The 14,964-nt window shown below is 37.3% G+C and overlaps 1 protein-coding gene across 6 annotated transcripts in view; it reads right to left on the minus strand.

Annotated features, from left to right (window-relative positions):
• Positions 1-14,964, minus strand: part of Lepr (leptin receptor) — a 110,454-nt gene that overhangs the window by 48,493 nt on the left and 46,997 nt on the right. For all 6 annotated transcript variants that reach the window (XM_074079866.1, XM_074079861.1, XM_074079863.1 and 3 more), the window contains one exon: positions 12,869-12,992. In XM_074079866.1, coding sequence (XP_073935967.1) covers positions 12,869-12,992 — 124 coding nt within the window. The remainder of the gene's footprint in view (positions 1-12,868; positions 12,993-14,964) is intronic.

Below are 14,964 nucleotides of genomic sequence, written 5' to 3' on the forward strand. Positions count from 1 at the left end.
TATCAGATTCAGTAGATTTCAGAACAATTAGTATTTAACAGGACAAAGAAAAAAATCATGCCATAATAAAAAGGAGAAGGTCAATTCATCAAAGATATAACAACCCAAAACATGTACGTACCTAACAACAGGGCTTTAGAATATACAAAGCAAAAGATTGATGGAACCACAGGGGGAAATAGACTAATGTATAATTATTGATGAAAATTTCATTCCATTGTGTCCTAAATATCTACTGCTTTACATTTAAATCACCCTATGCTTTTTAAAGAACGTGGAAATAGGAAGGAAGTATTAACACAGGCATGATTACTACCCTCAGAAATTCTGCAGATCTTTTGGAAGGAAGACCCTTTTATCGATGTACACCATAATTAAAAATTTGGTGTGGGAAAAAGCTTTGCTTTAGAAACTGTACTAACTAAGATATACTTCTGCATTCAAATATAAACAAACATGAAAAAATGGACCTTAATCTTCCTAGGAACAGCCTTCTAATACTAGATGTTCTGAATGATGATAGATTTTTAAATTTTCTGATGTTGCATTTATTACTTTAATAGCAAAAATATCAATCTGGGAATAACATTGATAGAGTTTTAGTGCACGCAGGAGTCCACTAGGCACTGTGTAAGGGGTAACATTACTGTAAAATTTATGCTAAATGGTTCTGAGGCCTGAAGTCAAATCCCTCTGTTTGCTTATTGACCATAAGATCATAGACAAGCACACATTCATATTGTCTTAGTTTCCTTAATCAGAATGGAGAAAATGTCTGTATTATCCATGTTTACAAGGTTGTTGTGATTATCAGAGAAAATTATTACATGAAAGTAACTTGGAAAAGAAAAAGTGTGCTTTGTTTTTGCTTTTTAGTTGATTGAGACAGGGTCTTTCTGTGCCGCCCAGGTTGACCTTGAACTTACTATCCTCCTGCCTCAGACTCTTGAGTGCTGGGATTACAGGTGGTGCAGCACCACGTCCTCTTTGAAATATTTCAATTACTACACACCCCTAAAATTTTATTTTTAATCAGAGGGAGAATGATTTAGTGCTCTCAATTTTTCTATATCTTTAAACAAAGCCAATGAAATGCAGTTTTTAAAAATATCAAGTTTCTTAGATGTTTTTCAAATATCAAAATAAAAACCCAGCCAGGTTCAATGACTCAAGCCTATAATCCTAGCCACTTGGGACGTAGAGATCAGGAAGATCATGGATTGAAGCCAGCGCAGACGAAATGTTTTCATGAACCCACCTCAACCAATGGCTGTCATCCCAGCCAAGGTAGGAAGCATAAAAGAGGAGGAATAAGATCCAAGCAGGCTTGAGTGTAAAGCAAGACTCTATCTCGAATATAACTAAAGCAAAAAGGGCTGGAGGTATGGTTCCAGTGGTAGAGCACTTGCCTAGCAAGCATGTGGCCCTGAGTGCAAACCCCAGAATATCCAGAAAAAAAATAATAAAACTTTTACAAAGAAACAAATGAATAAATTGAATGAACTGTGATTTTTTAAACAAGAAATATGCTTGCAAGGTAGTAGGCTTTAACCAAAGAAATCCCAAATTATAAAGCAAAAATATAAGTGAACACAAGATAAGGTATATATTCACCAATAATACTTTTTAAAAGGTAGGAAATTCCAATTGCATATTTTTTAAGGCAAAAAGAAAAGTTAGAATCACATCATCTTACTTTTGATGGTCTCACCAAAGCCATCCTTTTCTAATGACAGTGGGACTTTGTAGAAAATAGCTGATTACCAATTAGGTTAAGGTTGTAGCTTCTCTATCTCTTTGCTTCTGTGTTTTCTATTTATCCAATCTCATTTTCATTCTGTTAGTAATTTTAATGCATGTAAAAATCAAATATCAGAGTATACATTCTTAATAATTAAAGCATATCATATAGTCTCTATACTGTAAAATATATGACACCAACTCATAATTTGTTTTTTTTTTAAAAAAGAAGAAAAAGAAGAAGAAGAAGCTCAGCACCAGTGACTCAGACCTATAATTCTAACCACTCAGGAGGCAGAGATCGGAGGATCATGGTTCAAGGCCAGTACAGGCAAAAAGTTCATGAAACCCCTATCTTAATAGAAAAAGCCTGTCATTTCCAGCTACTGTGGGAAGCTTAAATAGGAAGATTGCTGTCCAGGTCAGCCAGGTATAAAGCAAGACCCTATCTCAAAATTAACCAACACAAAAAGGGCTGGAGGTGTAGCTCAAGGGGTAGAATGCTTGCCCAACATGCATAAAGCCCTGAGATCAAATCCCAGTATTGCCAAAAAAAGAAACAGCTCCTCTAAGAAATTTTCCAAAACGTTTGAACAGAAAACTCCATTGTGAAACTGTAAGAATCAATCTAAAGTTAAATTACAAATTTTCCAAGTTAGGGCTCCACACACTACAGCCTCCAGGCCAAATCCAACCTTTGCCTGCATTTACACAGCCTGAGAGCTAGAGAATGGTTTCTTACATTTTCAAATGTTTTAACATGGAAATTTTGTGAAGGACAAATCTCAGTGTGCATATACGTAGTCACACTAATTTATTTACATATTAGCTATGGCTGCTGTGCACTACAAGGGCACAGTTGAGTACTGACAGAGACAGGATGGTCTGCAAAGCCCAAAATTATTTACTCTCTGTCCCTTTAAGAAACAATCTATCCACCCCATTTATAAGCCAAAACCATCCTGTGGTCCTTGCTGGTGGGCTCTTGATGGACAAAGGACGCAAAAACACAGAAATCATACTAGATATGTCATCAAGTGTCATTATTGCAATTCACACAAAACATCCTTAGGCACACTATCCAATCTTGCAAGCCACACTTTATGAGGTAACTAATGTCATCTACTTTTCACTGAGGCTCAGAGAGAACACAGACCTGAACACAACTAAAGTCTCTTACTTCCACACTCAGTGCTCCTTTCATTACACTGACATACCTGTCATCCCAAGATAACTTTCACTGTTGTCACTGCCATTTTACTTAGGGATTAATAAGATAGGAGTACCACAACTGAAGAAGAATTATCATCTGTATTTGTATAAGTCAGAATATTGGAGAATTAGACAATTATTTCAAATTATTTTTTCTTTGAAGAAAAACATTAAATATTTCTCATAGTTATGAAAGAAGTCCTTCCAAGTTTGTGTGAGACCCAGAACGAGCCTTGTTACATGTCAAAGTCAGCATCAGAATCATGAACTTTTACCTTCCAAATGACTTTAAAAAGCTGAAAATCTTTATGATCACCAAATGACAATCTAAACTTTTTGGTAATTTTAGGCTGGAGCATATCTCAAGTAGTAGAGCACTTGCCTAGCATGTACAAGGCCCTGGATTCAATCCCAAGAAACCCATAATACTTTTGGTAATTTTAAGGCATGAGGTTCCTGCTTAGGCCACATAAGCCTACCTGGAGATATCCCTCGGAGCCGGGAGCTGGACCCAGGCTCCGCTTTGAACTGCAGGCTGTGGATGAGGCCCATTATCCATAGTATTCACCTCTGCCCTGACTGCTGGCATTCTGAACATAGGTGGGTCAGAAGACCTGCTCTATCTTGGACAGAAACACGAGATGGCAAGAGCTCCTTCAGGCCTAAATTAAAGTCCTCACCACGCTCATACCCAAATTCATTATTTGGGTGTTAAAGCTTCTGATCCTTCTGCAACCTGACCCACTCTGGGTCCTTCATGTGCCTGTTCCCTCCCTTGGGTTTCTCAGGCCAGCTTAGGTAGTAGGGAAGAACTAGTGCTAACCTGAGATTGTCCCAAATTCCCAGGCAAGTTGTGCCAGCATTAACCCTGTGTTCTGGGCAAGGGCCACTTTTTAAATTTTATTTATTTTTAATTTATAATTTATTCAAATTGGATTGCCTTGGTAACCTCCCAAACTTGATTACTGCATCACTCCCTCTCCTTTCCCTCTCTCAGGTATTTCTCCATCCTCAGAAGTTGAAGAGGCTGAGTGGGGGACATAGGAAGAACTGCTCTCCCTCAACTGAGGGCAGAGGGTTTATTCCAGAGCTACTAAGGCACTAGTCAAAGACTCAGCTCCCCTGCCCTACCCTATTCCCTTCACTCCCTCCCACCTTCTGAGTCATCTTTGAAAGCCAATTTGTGTGTGTGTGTGTGTGTGTGTGTGTGTGTGTATGCACAAACTCATGTGAAAAGGAGTATGTGTGCATGCAGACACACACAGGGACTAGTCACCTTTCTCCTAGGGTTTCAGACTCAGCTGTCCTTACTCTCCTGCCTGTGTCTCCTTGCTTTGGAGTCCTGACTAAGGAAGGTACCCAGGGAAAGAGTCAGGGCTAATGACTGGGGTGCCTCCTCTTACTTGGCCAAACTCTGACCCACCTACCTCAGCTAGAGTGATGGGCACCCTTCAAACTCATTCATGAGGTTCTCAACTACCCTACTCTCCACTCCAGGCTCTGACTCAGCCTTAGCCCCTTGACTCTGGGGCTTGGCTGAGGGGAACAAGCATTTGCTGAAACTTAAAAATATAAAACAAAAACAGGAAAAATTGCATCTGTTACAATGTTTTAGAAAAAAAAAGAATAAATTCTTGTTTGGAAGCAAAGATTTTTAAATAAGGAGATACATGGATTAAAATAACCAAACCTTAAGAATTTCTGAAATTCTTAGAAATTTTGTATGCAAGAAAATATTGTTTCTTGTCAACACACATATGCACACACACACGCACCAATTCATTCTGTCATTTACTTATCGCTCCAATTTACAAAAAAGTGAATAAACTTTACATAAAATTTGTATAATTTTTTAATTGTACAAAAATATCTGTTGAATGAATCATAAATTTATCTTCTTTGCAAATTTTACCTTTTGGGAAATTTTAGAAGTTAGAGACATAAATGTTTAGGTACTGAAAATTCATTTTTGGTACCCATGAATGGTTTATAGAAAATACATTCTGTTTCTGCCTTTTGCTCCAATTTTTCTTTCCAGAAAATTTCTCTATGAATATATTAGACCCTCTCTAGGGAAAGATATATGCTAACATATTATAAGACTAACACCAGAGAATGCCACACACATTTCTGATTGTTAGGTAAACTGACAGTAAACACAGTATACAAACCAATGATGAGGAATTAGAACACTTAGTATTAACTTTGTAAAGCATTTGATCAATTCACTTGTTTTAAGTATCATACAAGTCGCCAATAGATATATTACCCCAAAAATTTACCTGGTTGATCCAAAAATAGTTCAAAGACCAGGTTAGTGTCTCAAACTAGTCTCAGCATTAAAATAACCTGGAGTACTTGTTAAACTAGATTCTTAGACTTTCCATGAGAAATTCAGTAGGTCTGGAGATAAAGATTCTGTGGTTTTTTTTTAACTCTTTTATTCACATGTGCATACATTGTTTGGGTCATTTCTCCCCCTGCCCCTCTTCCCCATCTTCTCCCTCCTTCCCCCCTCAGTTCCAGGCAGCTCCTGTTCTGCCTTTATCACTAGTTTTGTTGAAGAAAAGAGACAAGCCTAATAAGGAAGACAAAGCGTTTTTGCTAGTTGAGGTAAGGATAGCTATACAGAAATATTCCTAGCATTGCTTTCGTGTACACATGTTATGACCCATGTTAATTCATCTCTAACTGATCTTTACACTGGTTACTGATCCCCTTCTCATGATAACCTCTGTTGCTTTAAGGTTTCTGTTTTAGTTCCTCTGCAGTGGGGACATCAAACGCTTTCATGTTTTGGGTTTTCTACCTATTTCTATATCACCCAAATGCGCTCTCCCCTTATCATGTGATCCAAGTCCAACCACATTGCTTCATTTGCCCTAGATCTAAAGTCTGCATATGAGGGAGAACATATGATTTTTGGTCTTCTGAACTTAGCTGAACTCACTCAGAATGGTGTTCTCTAGTTCTATCCATTTACCTGCAAATGATAAGATTTCATTCTTCTTCATGGCTGCATAAAATTCCATTGTGTATAGATACCACATTTTCTTAATCCATTCATCAGTGGTGGGGCATCTTGGCTGTTTCCATAACTTGGCTATTGTGAATAGCACCACAATAAACATGGGTGTGCAGGTGCCTCTGGAGTAACCTGTGTTGTATTTCTTTGGGTAAATCCCCAGGAGTGGGATTGCTGGACCATATGGCAGGAAGGATTCTGTGTTTTTAATACAAATAAATAGTCTCGCTTCACCTTGGACCCCCTGAGTCAGGCCCAGGTAAGATGTACTGCCCTGGATAGACCTTATCAAGAAGGGAGCTTTGGAAGAAGCATTCTATAAAACATGAAGCACCCTTCCATGTAAGATGTTACCAAACAAATGGAAAGTTGCCAAGAACAACAGGAGGGAAGGAAAAAAAAGGAGGAATGCAAACAGAAACAAATGAACCTTAATATCTATCAAGTTAATTATACAACCACATAGAGGAGAGGGAGAAGACCTAGCTTAATTAACTTTGGAACTTAATATTTTGACGATGTAACCTTTAGCCTTGGTAAAAAACAAAATGAGTGCAAACAATACTGTACTCTAGTTGGTACGTTTGCTTTTCACAGTGGTAAGGGTTAGCCATTCCAAAACTACCTTATGTGCATTCTAGGGTTAAGCAAATAAGTAATACAAAAATGTGTATTGTGGGAAAGGGAAGCCAGGTTTCTCACTCCTGCAGAAGATTACAGAGAGAAAGAGAAAGTAAAGGAAGTCTATGATGGACCTTGTGTTTTAGACTAGAATGTGAAATATTAGTAGGAACACATACTCAAAATATATACACAGACAGAGATACAGAAATACGTATTTGTGTATTTTATATACATACATTTTATGCACACTGTGTATGCACAAACATATCAGTAGCTTTGTACCCTAAGAGCTAGAAATGATGTCAGCTCAGTAACAAGGAGCAGTAGACTCCAGATGCTGTTTTGTAAAAACCATTCTCCAATAAAAGAAACTATGGCTCCCTGAGACATGGCTGATTCCAGTGTTATATCAGGAAAAATGTAAAATCAAGCTGGAGCATCTTTTTACACTGGAAAGTCAGAAAGTCTTCCAAAAAAAAAAAATGCTAGAGACGCAATAAAAGGACACAGTAGCCAGCTCGAATAGACACTCACTGGCCAATGAGTTAATCTGTGTAATAAAATAAATAATGGTGGTAACTTGCTATAGCACATAAAATAAGAATCCATGAGTCCATCCTGGGATGGAAGAAGGAAGGGAAAGAGAGATAGAAGGAGGGAGGAAGGGAAGGAGATAGGAAGGAATTTTCAGCCCCATATGACTTCTATGAATTGTGTGGCATATAGCTTCTTGATAATTGTTCCCTTCTTACAAGATTTTCTTACCCAAAATCATGAACAGATAGGTATTCAGCTAAAGTCAAATGACCCAATTGCAAATCTGTCCTGGCGTTCAAGTACTTTACTCCATAATCTGTCTCCTCAATTCAACAATTTTGCTGAGCACCACCTCAGTCCCCAACACCATGCCATGTTGCAGAAATTGCCTCTATTCCAGAAAGTCTGAGAAGTTGTAGAACTCACGCTGTTTCTTTGTCTCAGGAATCACAGTCCTTTTCTGACTTTGTCCAATGTTTGAAAATAGTTATTTCCCATAGTTTACTCAGTTTTCTAGTTATGTCAGAATTATAGATTTTTACTCCCTCATGGCCAGATTTATTTTTGTTGGCATTTTAGAATAACTTTTGAAGACATAATATATTTACAGAGTTCAACATTTCAGTTTTGTTTTTTAAAGAAAACAGAGTAGTGATAAGGGTTAAATACTAGTTGGAAATGTGCGACGATGGGACTAGGGTTTGAACACAGAGCTTCATGCTTGCAAAGCAAATACTCTACCACTCGAGTCATACCTCCAGTCCATTTTGCTCTGGTAATTTTGGAGATGGGGGGGTCTTTTGAATTATTTGCCAGGGCTGGCCTCGAACCAAGATTCTCCCTCTCTCATCCTTCCAAGCAAGGGAGAGTTATGTTTTAAATGGGAGTTATCCCTATCAGCTATAATAGAAACTTCACAATGCAGCAAAGAGGAATTGAGTAGCCAACAATGTATGGGTCTCAGAATGCATGAGAAGTAGAACACAGAGAATCCATTCACAATAAAAGGAGACAGAGAAATCATGTGGGTACTGACATAGCCCTGCTAGTCAAGGACACTACTGGCAAGAGCACAAAGGATCTGAGGAACATTATTGGAAACTGGAGGAAGTTCCTCTTAATTCCTTCTTACCTTATAGAAACAGATTAGCACAGAGGAAAGGGACGTTAAACAAAAGGAACCACGACTTGATGGTTTTGAAGAGTCCTGCCTCCCCAGATAGGAAGTGTGTTAAAATTAAGAAATGGTTACTGAGTAAATGTTGAGAAGAGAAGGTGGAGAAGGGATTCCCTCCTGGAGACTTGTGGGGTTTTATCTGATAAGTAAATTTCAATAGATTGAGCAGGAAGTGTGTGTGGTTTTGGAAGGGAATTAAATTAGCAGGAATATTGCTAAAATGAACTGCAAACATTTCTAATATATACTTCCAATATTAGGACTGAGACAGAGACTACACGAAATGGAAGATAAAAAAACCATTGAACTCCCCCATAATTGCACTGAGAAGAGCAGGCTGAGCTGAGTAGTTTTACTCAGCTACAGATATATGCTGCCTTTCCTGAGGAAGGGCAGAACCAAGTGCCCAGATCGTCAAGAACTGTGGAGAATTCTCCATAAAGTTAGGCAATAGAGGGAATAAACTAACATGAAAGGTGAGGGAAGACATTATAAAAGAATGGGATTCTTGAAATTGAGATTACTGAAATCCAGGCTTAGCAGTGACGACATCTAAAGGATGTGCATGAGGATGGGTAAAATAGGTGAGGTAAAAAACACAAGTATTGAAAGCATTCAAGGAATGGAAGCTCATTCACATAGATGTTGAAATCACCAAGAATACTGACAGAGTAATGGTGAGGAGTCAAAGCAAACTAGTGTTAGTCATTGCAAAAGTCCAAACTCCCCAGCACGACCTGGAAGGCCCTTCACAATCTGCCCTTGCTGATCCGTCTTCATTGCCTGGCTTCTGAGCCCAACCACACTCAACTTTCCTGGTTCTCAAATGTGCTGTACGTGCTTCAGGGCCATTGCAAATACTCTTCACTCTCCTCAGCTCATTGTCCCCTGCCCACTCTTAATCTGGGCTGGATATTCCTGGTACCTGTTTCCAAATGTCCTGCTATTTATTATGTCTCAGTATTTTCAAGCTTGGCTGTTACATTTTCTGTTTATACAACAGACTGTCAGCTCCACAAGGGCAAGGGTTGAGCCTGTGTGGTTGGACACTGTTCCCTGTACCCAGTTCGGCATGTGGTACACACTGCAGTCACCTTATAAAAGGAAAAGAATTTCCTTCCTAGGCCTGAGATGAAATGTCTAAAGCAGTTCTTACGTATCACATTTCTAGAGTATCTGTCCTGAAGATTCCCTGACAAACATTAATATCTGAACTCAAACAATGCTTTTCCTTCATGGCCATATTTATAGGGTTTTAAGTCCCTTACAAACACCAGGTTTTAGTTCCTTAAAATTTTGTTTTTTCACACATGGAAGCCTTTGAAAGATTTCTCTTGTGAATTCTTTGTTGAAACGAAAAGATTTCAATCGAAACCTTTTCTAAAATAACCACCATTATTCTATGGAAGAAACAATACTGACTACTTCTTATTTTTAATCTAAAGAGCCCTATTTAAATTAGATATATATATTGACACATAAATAGAACTCACGGCATAAATAACATGCAACAGTTATATAATGAACATATTAACCAAATCACACAGAGGAGTAACGTGACAGAAAAAAATGAGAGGGTGCTTTTCAAACTTCAAGCAAATGACAGGTTTTACTGTAGTAATAAATTTAGAATCATGAGTCTAAATAATAAAAGCAATTTAACAGGAATCACTTAAATTCACTGAATAAGCAAGTTGGAAAACTCCATAATTTATCACCATTTTCTCACTTTTCTGGATCCTGCTGTTTAGATAAATAAACTAGTAAATGCTCAGTTGACTAAACTGAAGTTACAATTCTCAGGTGTAGATAAATTACTATACCAACTTGTAGTGCTCTGATATATGTATGTGTTTTTTTTTTCTTTTTCTCAGAAAATGAAGACCTCAAGACTTAACTTCTGTCTACACAAAATAAAGGTAAACCCTTACACACGTTCACAGAGTTTTAAACCTGAGCACATTGCCTCAGCAGCAGAAATGGATTAAGGCAACTACCTACCTGTACCTACCCGTGGGCATCCATAATACGTCTGTGTGTTGTGTGTGTGTTTATGTGTGTGTGTAATAAGTTTGTGTGTTGTGTGTGTGTTTATGTGTGTGTGTAATAAGTTTGTGTGTTGTGTGTGTTTATGTGTGTGTGTAGTATGTTTGCATATATTAACAAATGTCTTCTCAATCTCATTCATCCCCATATTATTTTGTGTAAGGATTCTCAGTGGTTTTAACTTTACAATTTACTATTTAGCTTCCAGAATATTCATTCAGGGGTAGAACTGTGACAGAATATGAAAAGCATTTAATACTGTCCAGAGATCAATACTGTGAATATTGCCTAGAAATAGGCACAGTGGAATTGGGACACAACATCATCCCATTTGGGGGATGGGTAAGACTGCCTCCTTTTGTTGCATTTTATTAGGTGAAAGCAGAAAGATATAAAGAAGTTCAAATATGTACAGAAAGGCATGTGCATACTAAGTAGCCAAAGGGGAAATGATGCTGGTTATTAAGCTATTGTCTCTCAGTTTCAAAGCCAGCCTGTCTTTCTGTCTTGTCATGCTGAAGCTGGTACTCTGCAAACCATTAATCTATTGCCTAAAGTCTTGTGAACACTGATAGTGTTAGAGGAAGAAGACTAGAAGGTTAGTGGAGGACCAAAGGACTTGATCCTTCCTCTTTTGATTCCAGTTCCTGAAAGTATCACCACTCAGCAGCAATTGGTTCCAGTCACCAGGTTTTTTTCCCTACATTCTCAGAACCAGCCACTGAGTACACTGTCTGCATCTCCTTCTCAGATGTATGAGCTCCAGCTTTGCAGGGCCCACAATCAAGCACCTGAGGAATTACTACCAACATCCTCAGAGGTCAGCTCCTCTAGGTTCTTTCTCCAAGTTTCCCCTAGTTGTAGCAACCTCCTTTTCCATTCACTGAAATCAGCCCTCGCTGAAATCCCCAAGGCTTCCCCACTGCCAAATCCATAAATATAATCACTATTTAAAGCATTTCTACTATATCTAACAATGGACCTCTCAACTCCTACCACTTTCCAAAATTTTATTTCTTTATAGTTCATTAAGACATTTCTGAAGAGTAAACTGGCAAAAAAAATAGAAAACATTTTGGCAAGATGCACTCACTCATTCAACAAATAAATTTTAAACATTTTTTGTGTCCACTGAGTTAGTTGCTGGAGGTAAACTGTAAGTATCATGTATGTATATTTAGTAAGTGGTAGGGCCAGGTAGCCTGACTCTAAAATCTGTCACATTAACTTCTTTACCAGGGATTCTCAAACTTGAGCTCCATCAGAATCACCTAAAAGGCTTGGTTCAAAAAAATAGATTAATGAACCTTACCCCCAGACTTATGGATTTACTAGTTCTGGGATGGAGCTATATAATTTAAATTTTTATCAAGTTTCCAAGTGATGCTGAATTGGCAAAAAACTATACCACCCACACATTTTCTTTTTAGTTCCTTAAGCAACCTTCCCTCCTCTCTTCTCTCACCAGCTGGACTGCATCCCTCCATCATCAAGGCCCCAGGACAATCAAATGCTCCTAAGAGCATGTGCCCATCCTACATATAAGTAACCACTGAAACTGAAGCCTCGTACGTGTGGGTCCCAACCACTTGCTTGTGAGTACCTCAAGGGCAGAGAGCATAACTATTCATTTTTACATTTTGACATGTCTTGAAGTTTCTTTAAAAAATTTATTGTGCTAAAATATGCATAACATACAATTTACCACTGTAACCATTTTAAGCACAAGTATAGTGACATTAGGTGCATTCAGATTATTCCATAACCATCACCACCATCCAATTCCAGAGCTGTTTCTCATCTTCTCAAACTGCAACTCTGTATGAACCAAGCAATAACTCCCATTTCCCCCTCTCCCAACCCCTGTTTACCACTATTCTACTTTCTATATTTATTCATCTTTATGTGGATACAGCTTTATAGCACATTGCCCTCACTGGTATGATCTCAATAACCATAGTACTGAGGAAGTCTCTTTTTCTTTAAGCATCTAATAAAATAAATGAAAAAATAAAAAATGTATACTGTTACTGGAGCTATAAGAAAATATGAATTATGCTACTTGTTGGAATTAGAAGTAAATGACTGCTCAAAACCACCATCTTGGCTCTCTGCATAGCACAAATAAATATTATTTACATTTTCAAGTCCATAGATCAAATGTGAAAAACTCTTTTTGAAGAAGAAATGCAAAGCGAAAGTTTTCCCTTTTCCACTCAAATATCTAGGACCCCTGAATTGAGTTCACAGTTCTTGCAAACTGTATGTCCATCTGTTGCTGCGATATCTTGCTATCTGGATCAACAAGAAGAAAGGAAACCTAATTGATCAGAGTGCTGTATAAAAAACCCATATAAACCACCCCTATAGATATATGTAGGTATAAAAGGAAATGTAAGGATGGTAGAAGTTTCATAATCCAGTTCTATACATGGAGGCTTTTGCAGCTTTTTAAAAAAAAAAAAATAGGTAGTAGAACTAGCCAAATTAATTTATTTGGTACTTACAGAACATATAAAAGGTGGACTTTAAGGTCATAATTCTTGAAAGGATTCTTAAATAATGGCTCCACATAACAGATGAATAATTCCATGTCCCCTTTCATCCAGCACTGTATGTTCCAGTTTGCACCTGAATTAAAAATACACTACGTTAAATCTGAAAAACCTTCTGAACAGTTCAGTGCAAAAGAAGCGCTAAACTGAATTTACCAGTGTGCCAATACAACTTCCACTACCCATTCTGAGAGGAAAAAGAACAAGCTCTAACTAGCAGTATGCTTACCCAAGTAATTTAATACCTTTGACCCTCATTTTCCTTTTCTAAAAAATAAGAATTAAATTCAAATATTGCTTCCAAACTTGTCTTTAATCCTAAACTACTTAAGTAGGACAAAAAAATTCAAAATTCATCTGACTCAATTCATTCTCACTTTTCAAGAGAAAAATAAACATAACCTATCAAGGTACATGCAAAATGGGAGATATTTATATGTCTAACTTTGCAAACAAAGACACAGTGATTCATATTTGAACTGTGATACATGCTTAGATTTTTGCTGTTGTAATATCATAGACCTCAAATACAACTGATGAAAGTATATTTCACTGCACACTAAAACCTCACCAAATACTGATAGATAAATTATGGGTGATCTTTCATTTATAAGGCAGGAATACAGCAACAATTAAAAATCCTGACTAAATTAAGACAACACTAAGACTAACCAGAAGAGTTCCAGCTACTAGAGACTTTGTAACACTATGAAAGAAACAATTTACTAGGAAGAATAATAAATTAATATCCACATTAATCACTACTAAATCTAGTAATTTCAGTCAAAAAGTTAAATTCAATTAAAAGTTAAATAGTTATTGGGACTGGAAATATGGCTCAAGTGGTAGATCACCTGGCTAGCAAGCGTGAGGCACTGAGTTCAAACCCTAGTACCTCAAAAAAAAAAGAAAGAAAGAAAGAAAGAAAGCTAGTTATTAGCCCTTATTTATAATATGAAATTAAAATATATAGCATCATAACCATTCCCTTAATAACTGAAAAAAGTATTAACATTTCTTATTATTTCAAGATTCAGCATCGGGACACTGACTCCTTAAGTTCATGCTTACCTTATTTAATAATCACTGGTTTGGCTAAGTTAAGTTTCCTTACAAATTTTAAAAATGATTCATTTCATGAAATTGATGTCTATGAACTGAATTGGAGGCACTGGTAGTTATTCCCACTAACTTGCTTTTAAAAAAATCTGACTTTATTATGTATTTACGTTTCATCCTTTGTCCTAAACTAGTTTCAGCATAACATAGTGTTTCTTCTATCTAATCAACAGTGAATTGGGGGTGATTTTTGTACGTTAGGTGAGGACATCTGGCACTATCTGGAGGGCTTTTTGATTGTTTTGTTTTCGTTGTTTACAAGATAGGGTCTCACCCAGACTGGCCTGGAACTCCTGATATTCCTGCCTTAGCCTCCTGAGTGCTAGGACTACAGGTGTGGGCCACCATGCCTGACTGGGAAGATTTTTTTATTACAACTTGTGAGGGAGTGTTACTGCATCTAGTGGGTAGAGGCTGAGGCAGTTGTGAAGCATCCACAATGCACAGATCAGCCCCCAGAACCAGGAATCACCTGGGCCAAAATGTCTTTGGTATCCATTGAGAAGTCTTCATTAACCCATGCAGGACTGTTGTACTTAGGTGTGCTGCATCTTCATATCATGGGTGTCTTCATATAGCTGACTCAACCAACTCTGCTCAATGTAGCCTTCTCAGAAGACTTGGGAATAATTTTGTTGTTTATACTTTCAGATGCAGAATTATTAACTAAACTAGCTAAATTTAGTATGTATTATACTTAAAACAACAAAAAGCCCTTGATTTAAGCATATATTGCTTTAGAGATTTCCCTTGTCTGAACAAATCATTATTTTTCACGAACAATTTAAAATTTAACAATTTTAATAGTTATCCATAATTTAATATTTTGCCTATTTAACAAAATACAGCATACTTTTCTTCCTTCAAAGAAAATTTAGAAGACTACAAAGAATGTACTTAAAGGTAAAAAGAGTTCTCCTACTACATTA

Source organism: Castor canadensis, chromosome 7, assembly GCF_047511655.1.
Source record: "Castor canadensis chromosome 7, mCasCan1.hap1v2, whole genome shotgun sequence".
NCBI lineage: Eukaryota > Metazoa > Chordata > Mammalia > Rodentia > Castoridae > Castor > Castor canadensis.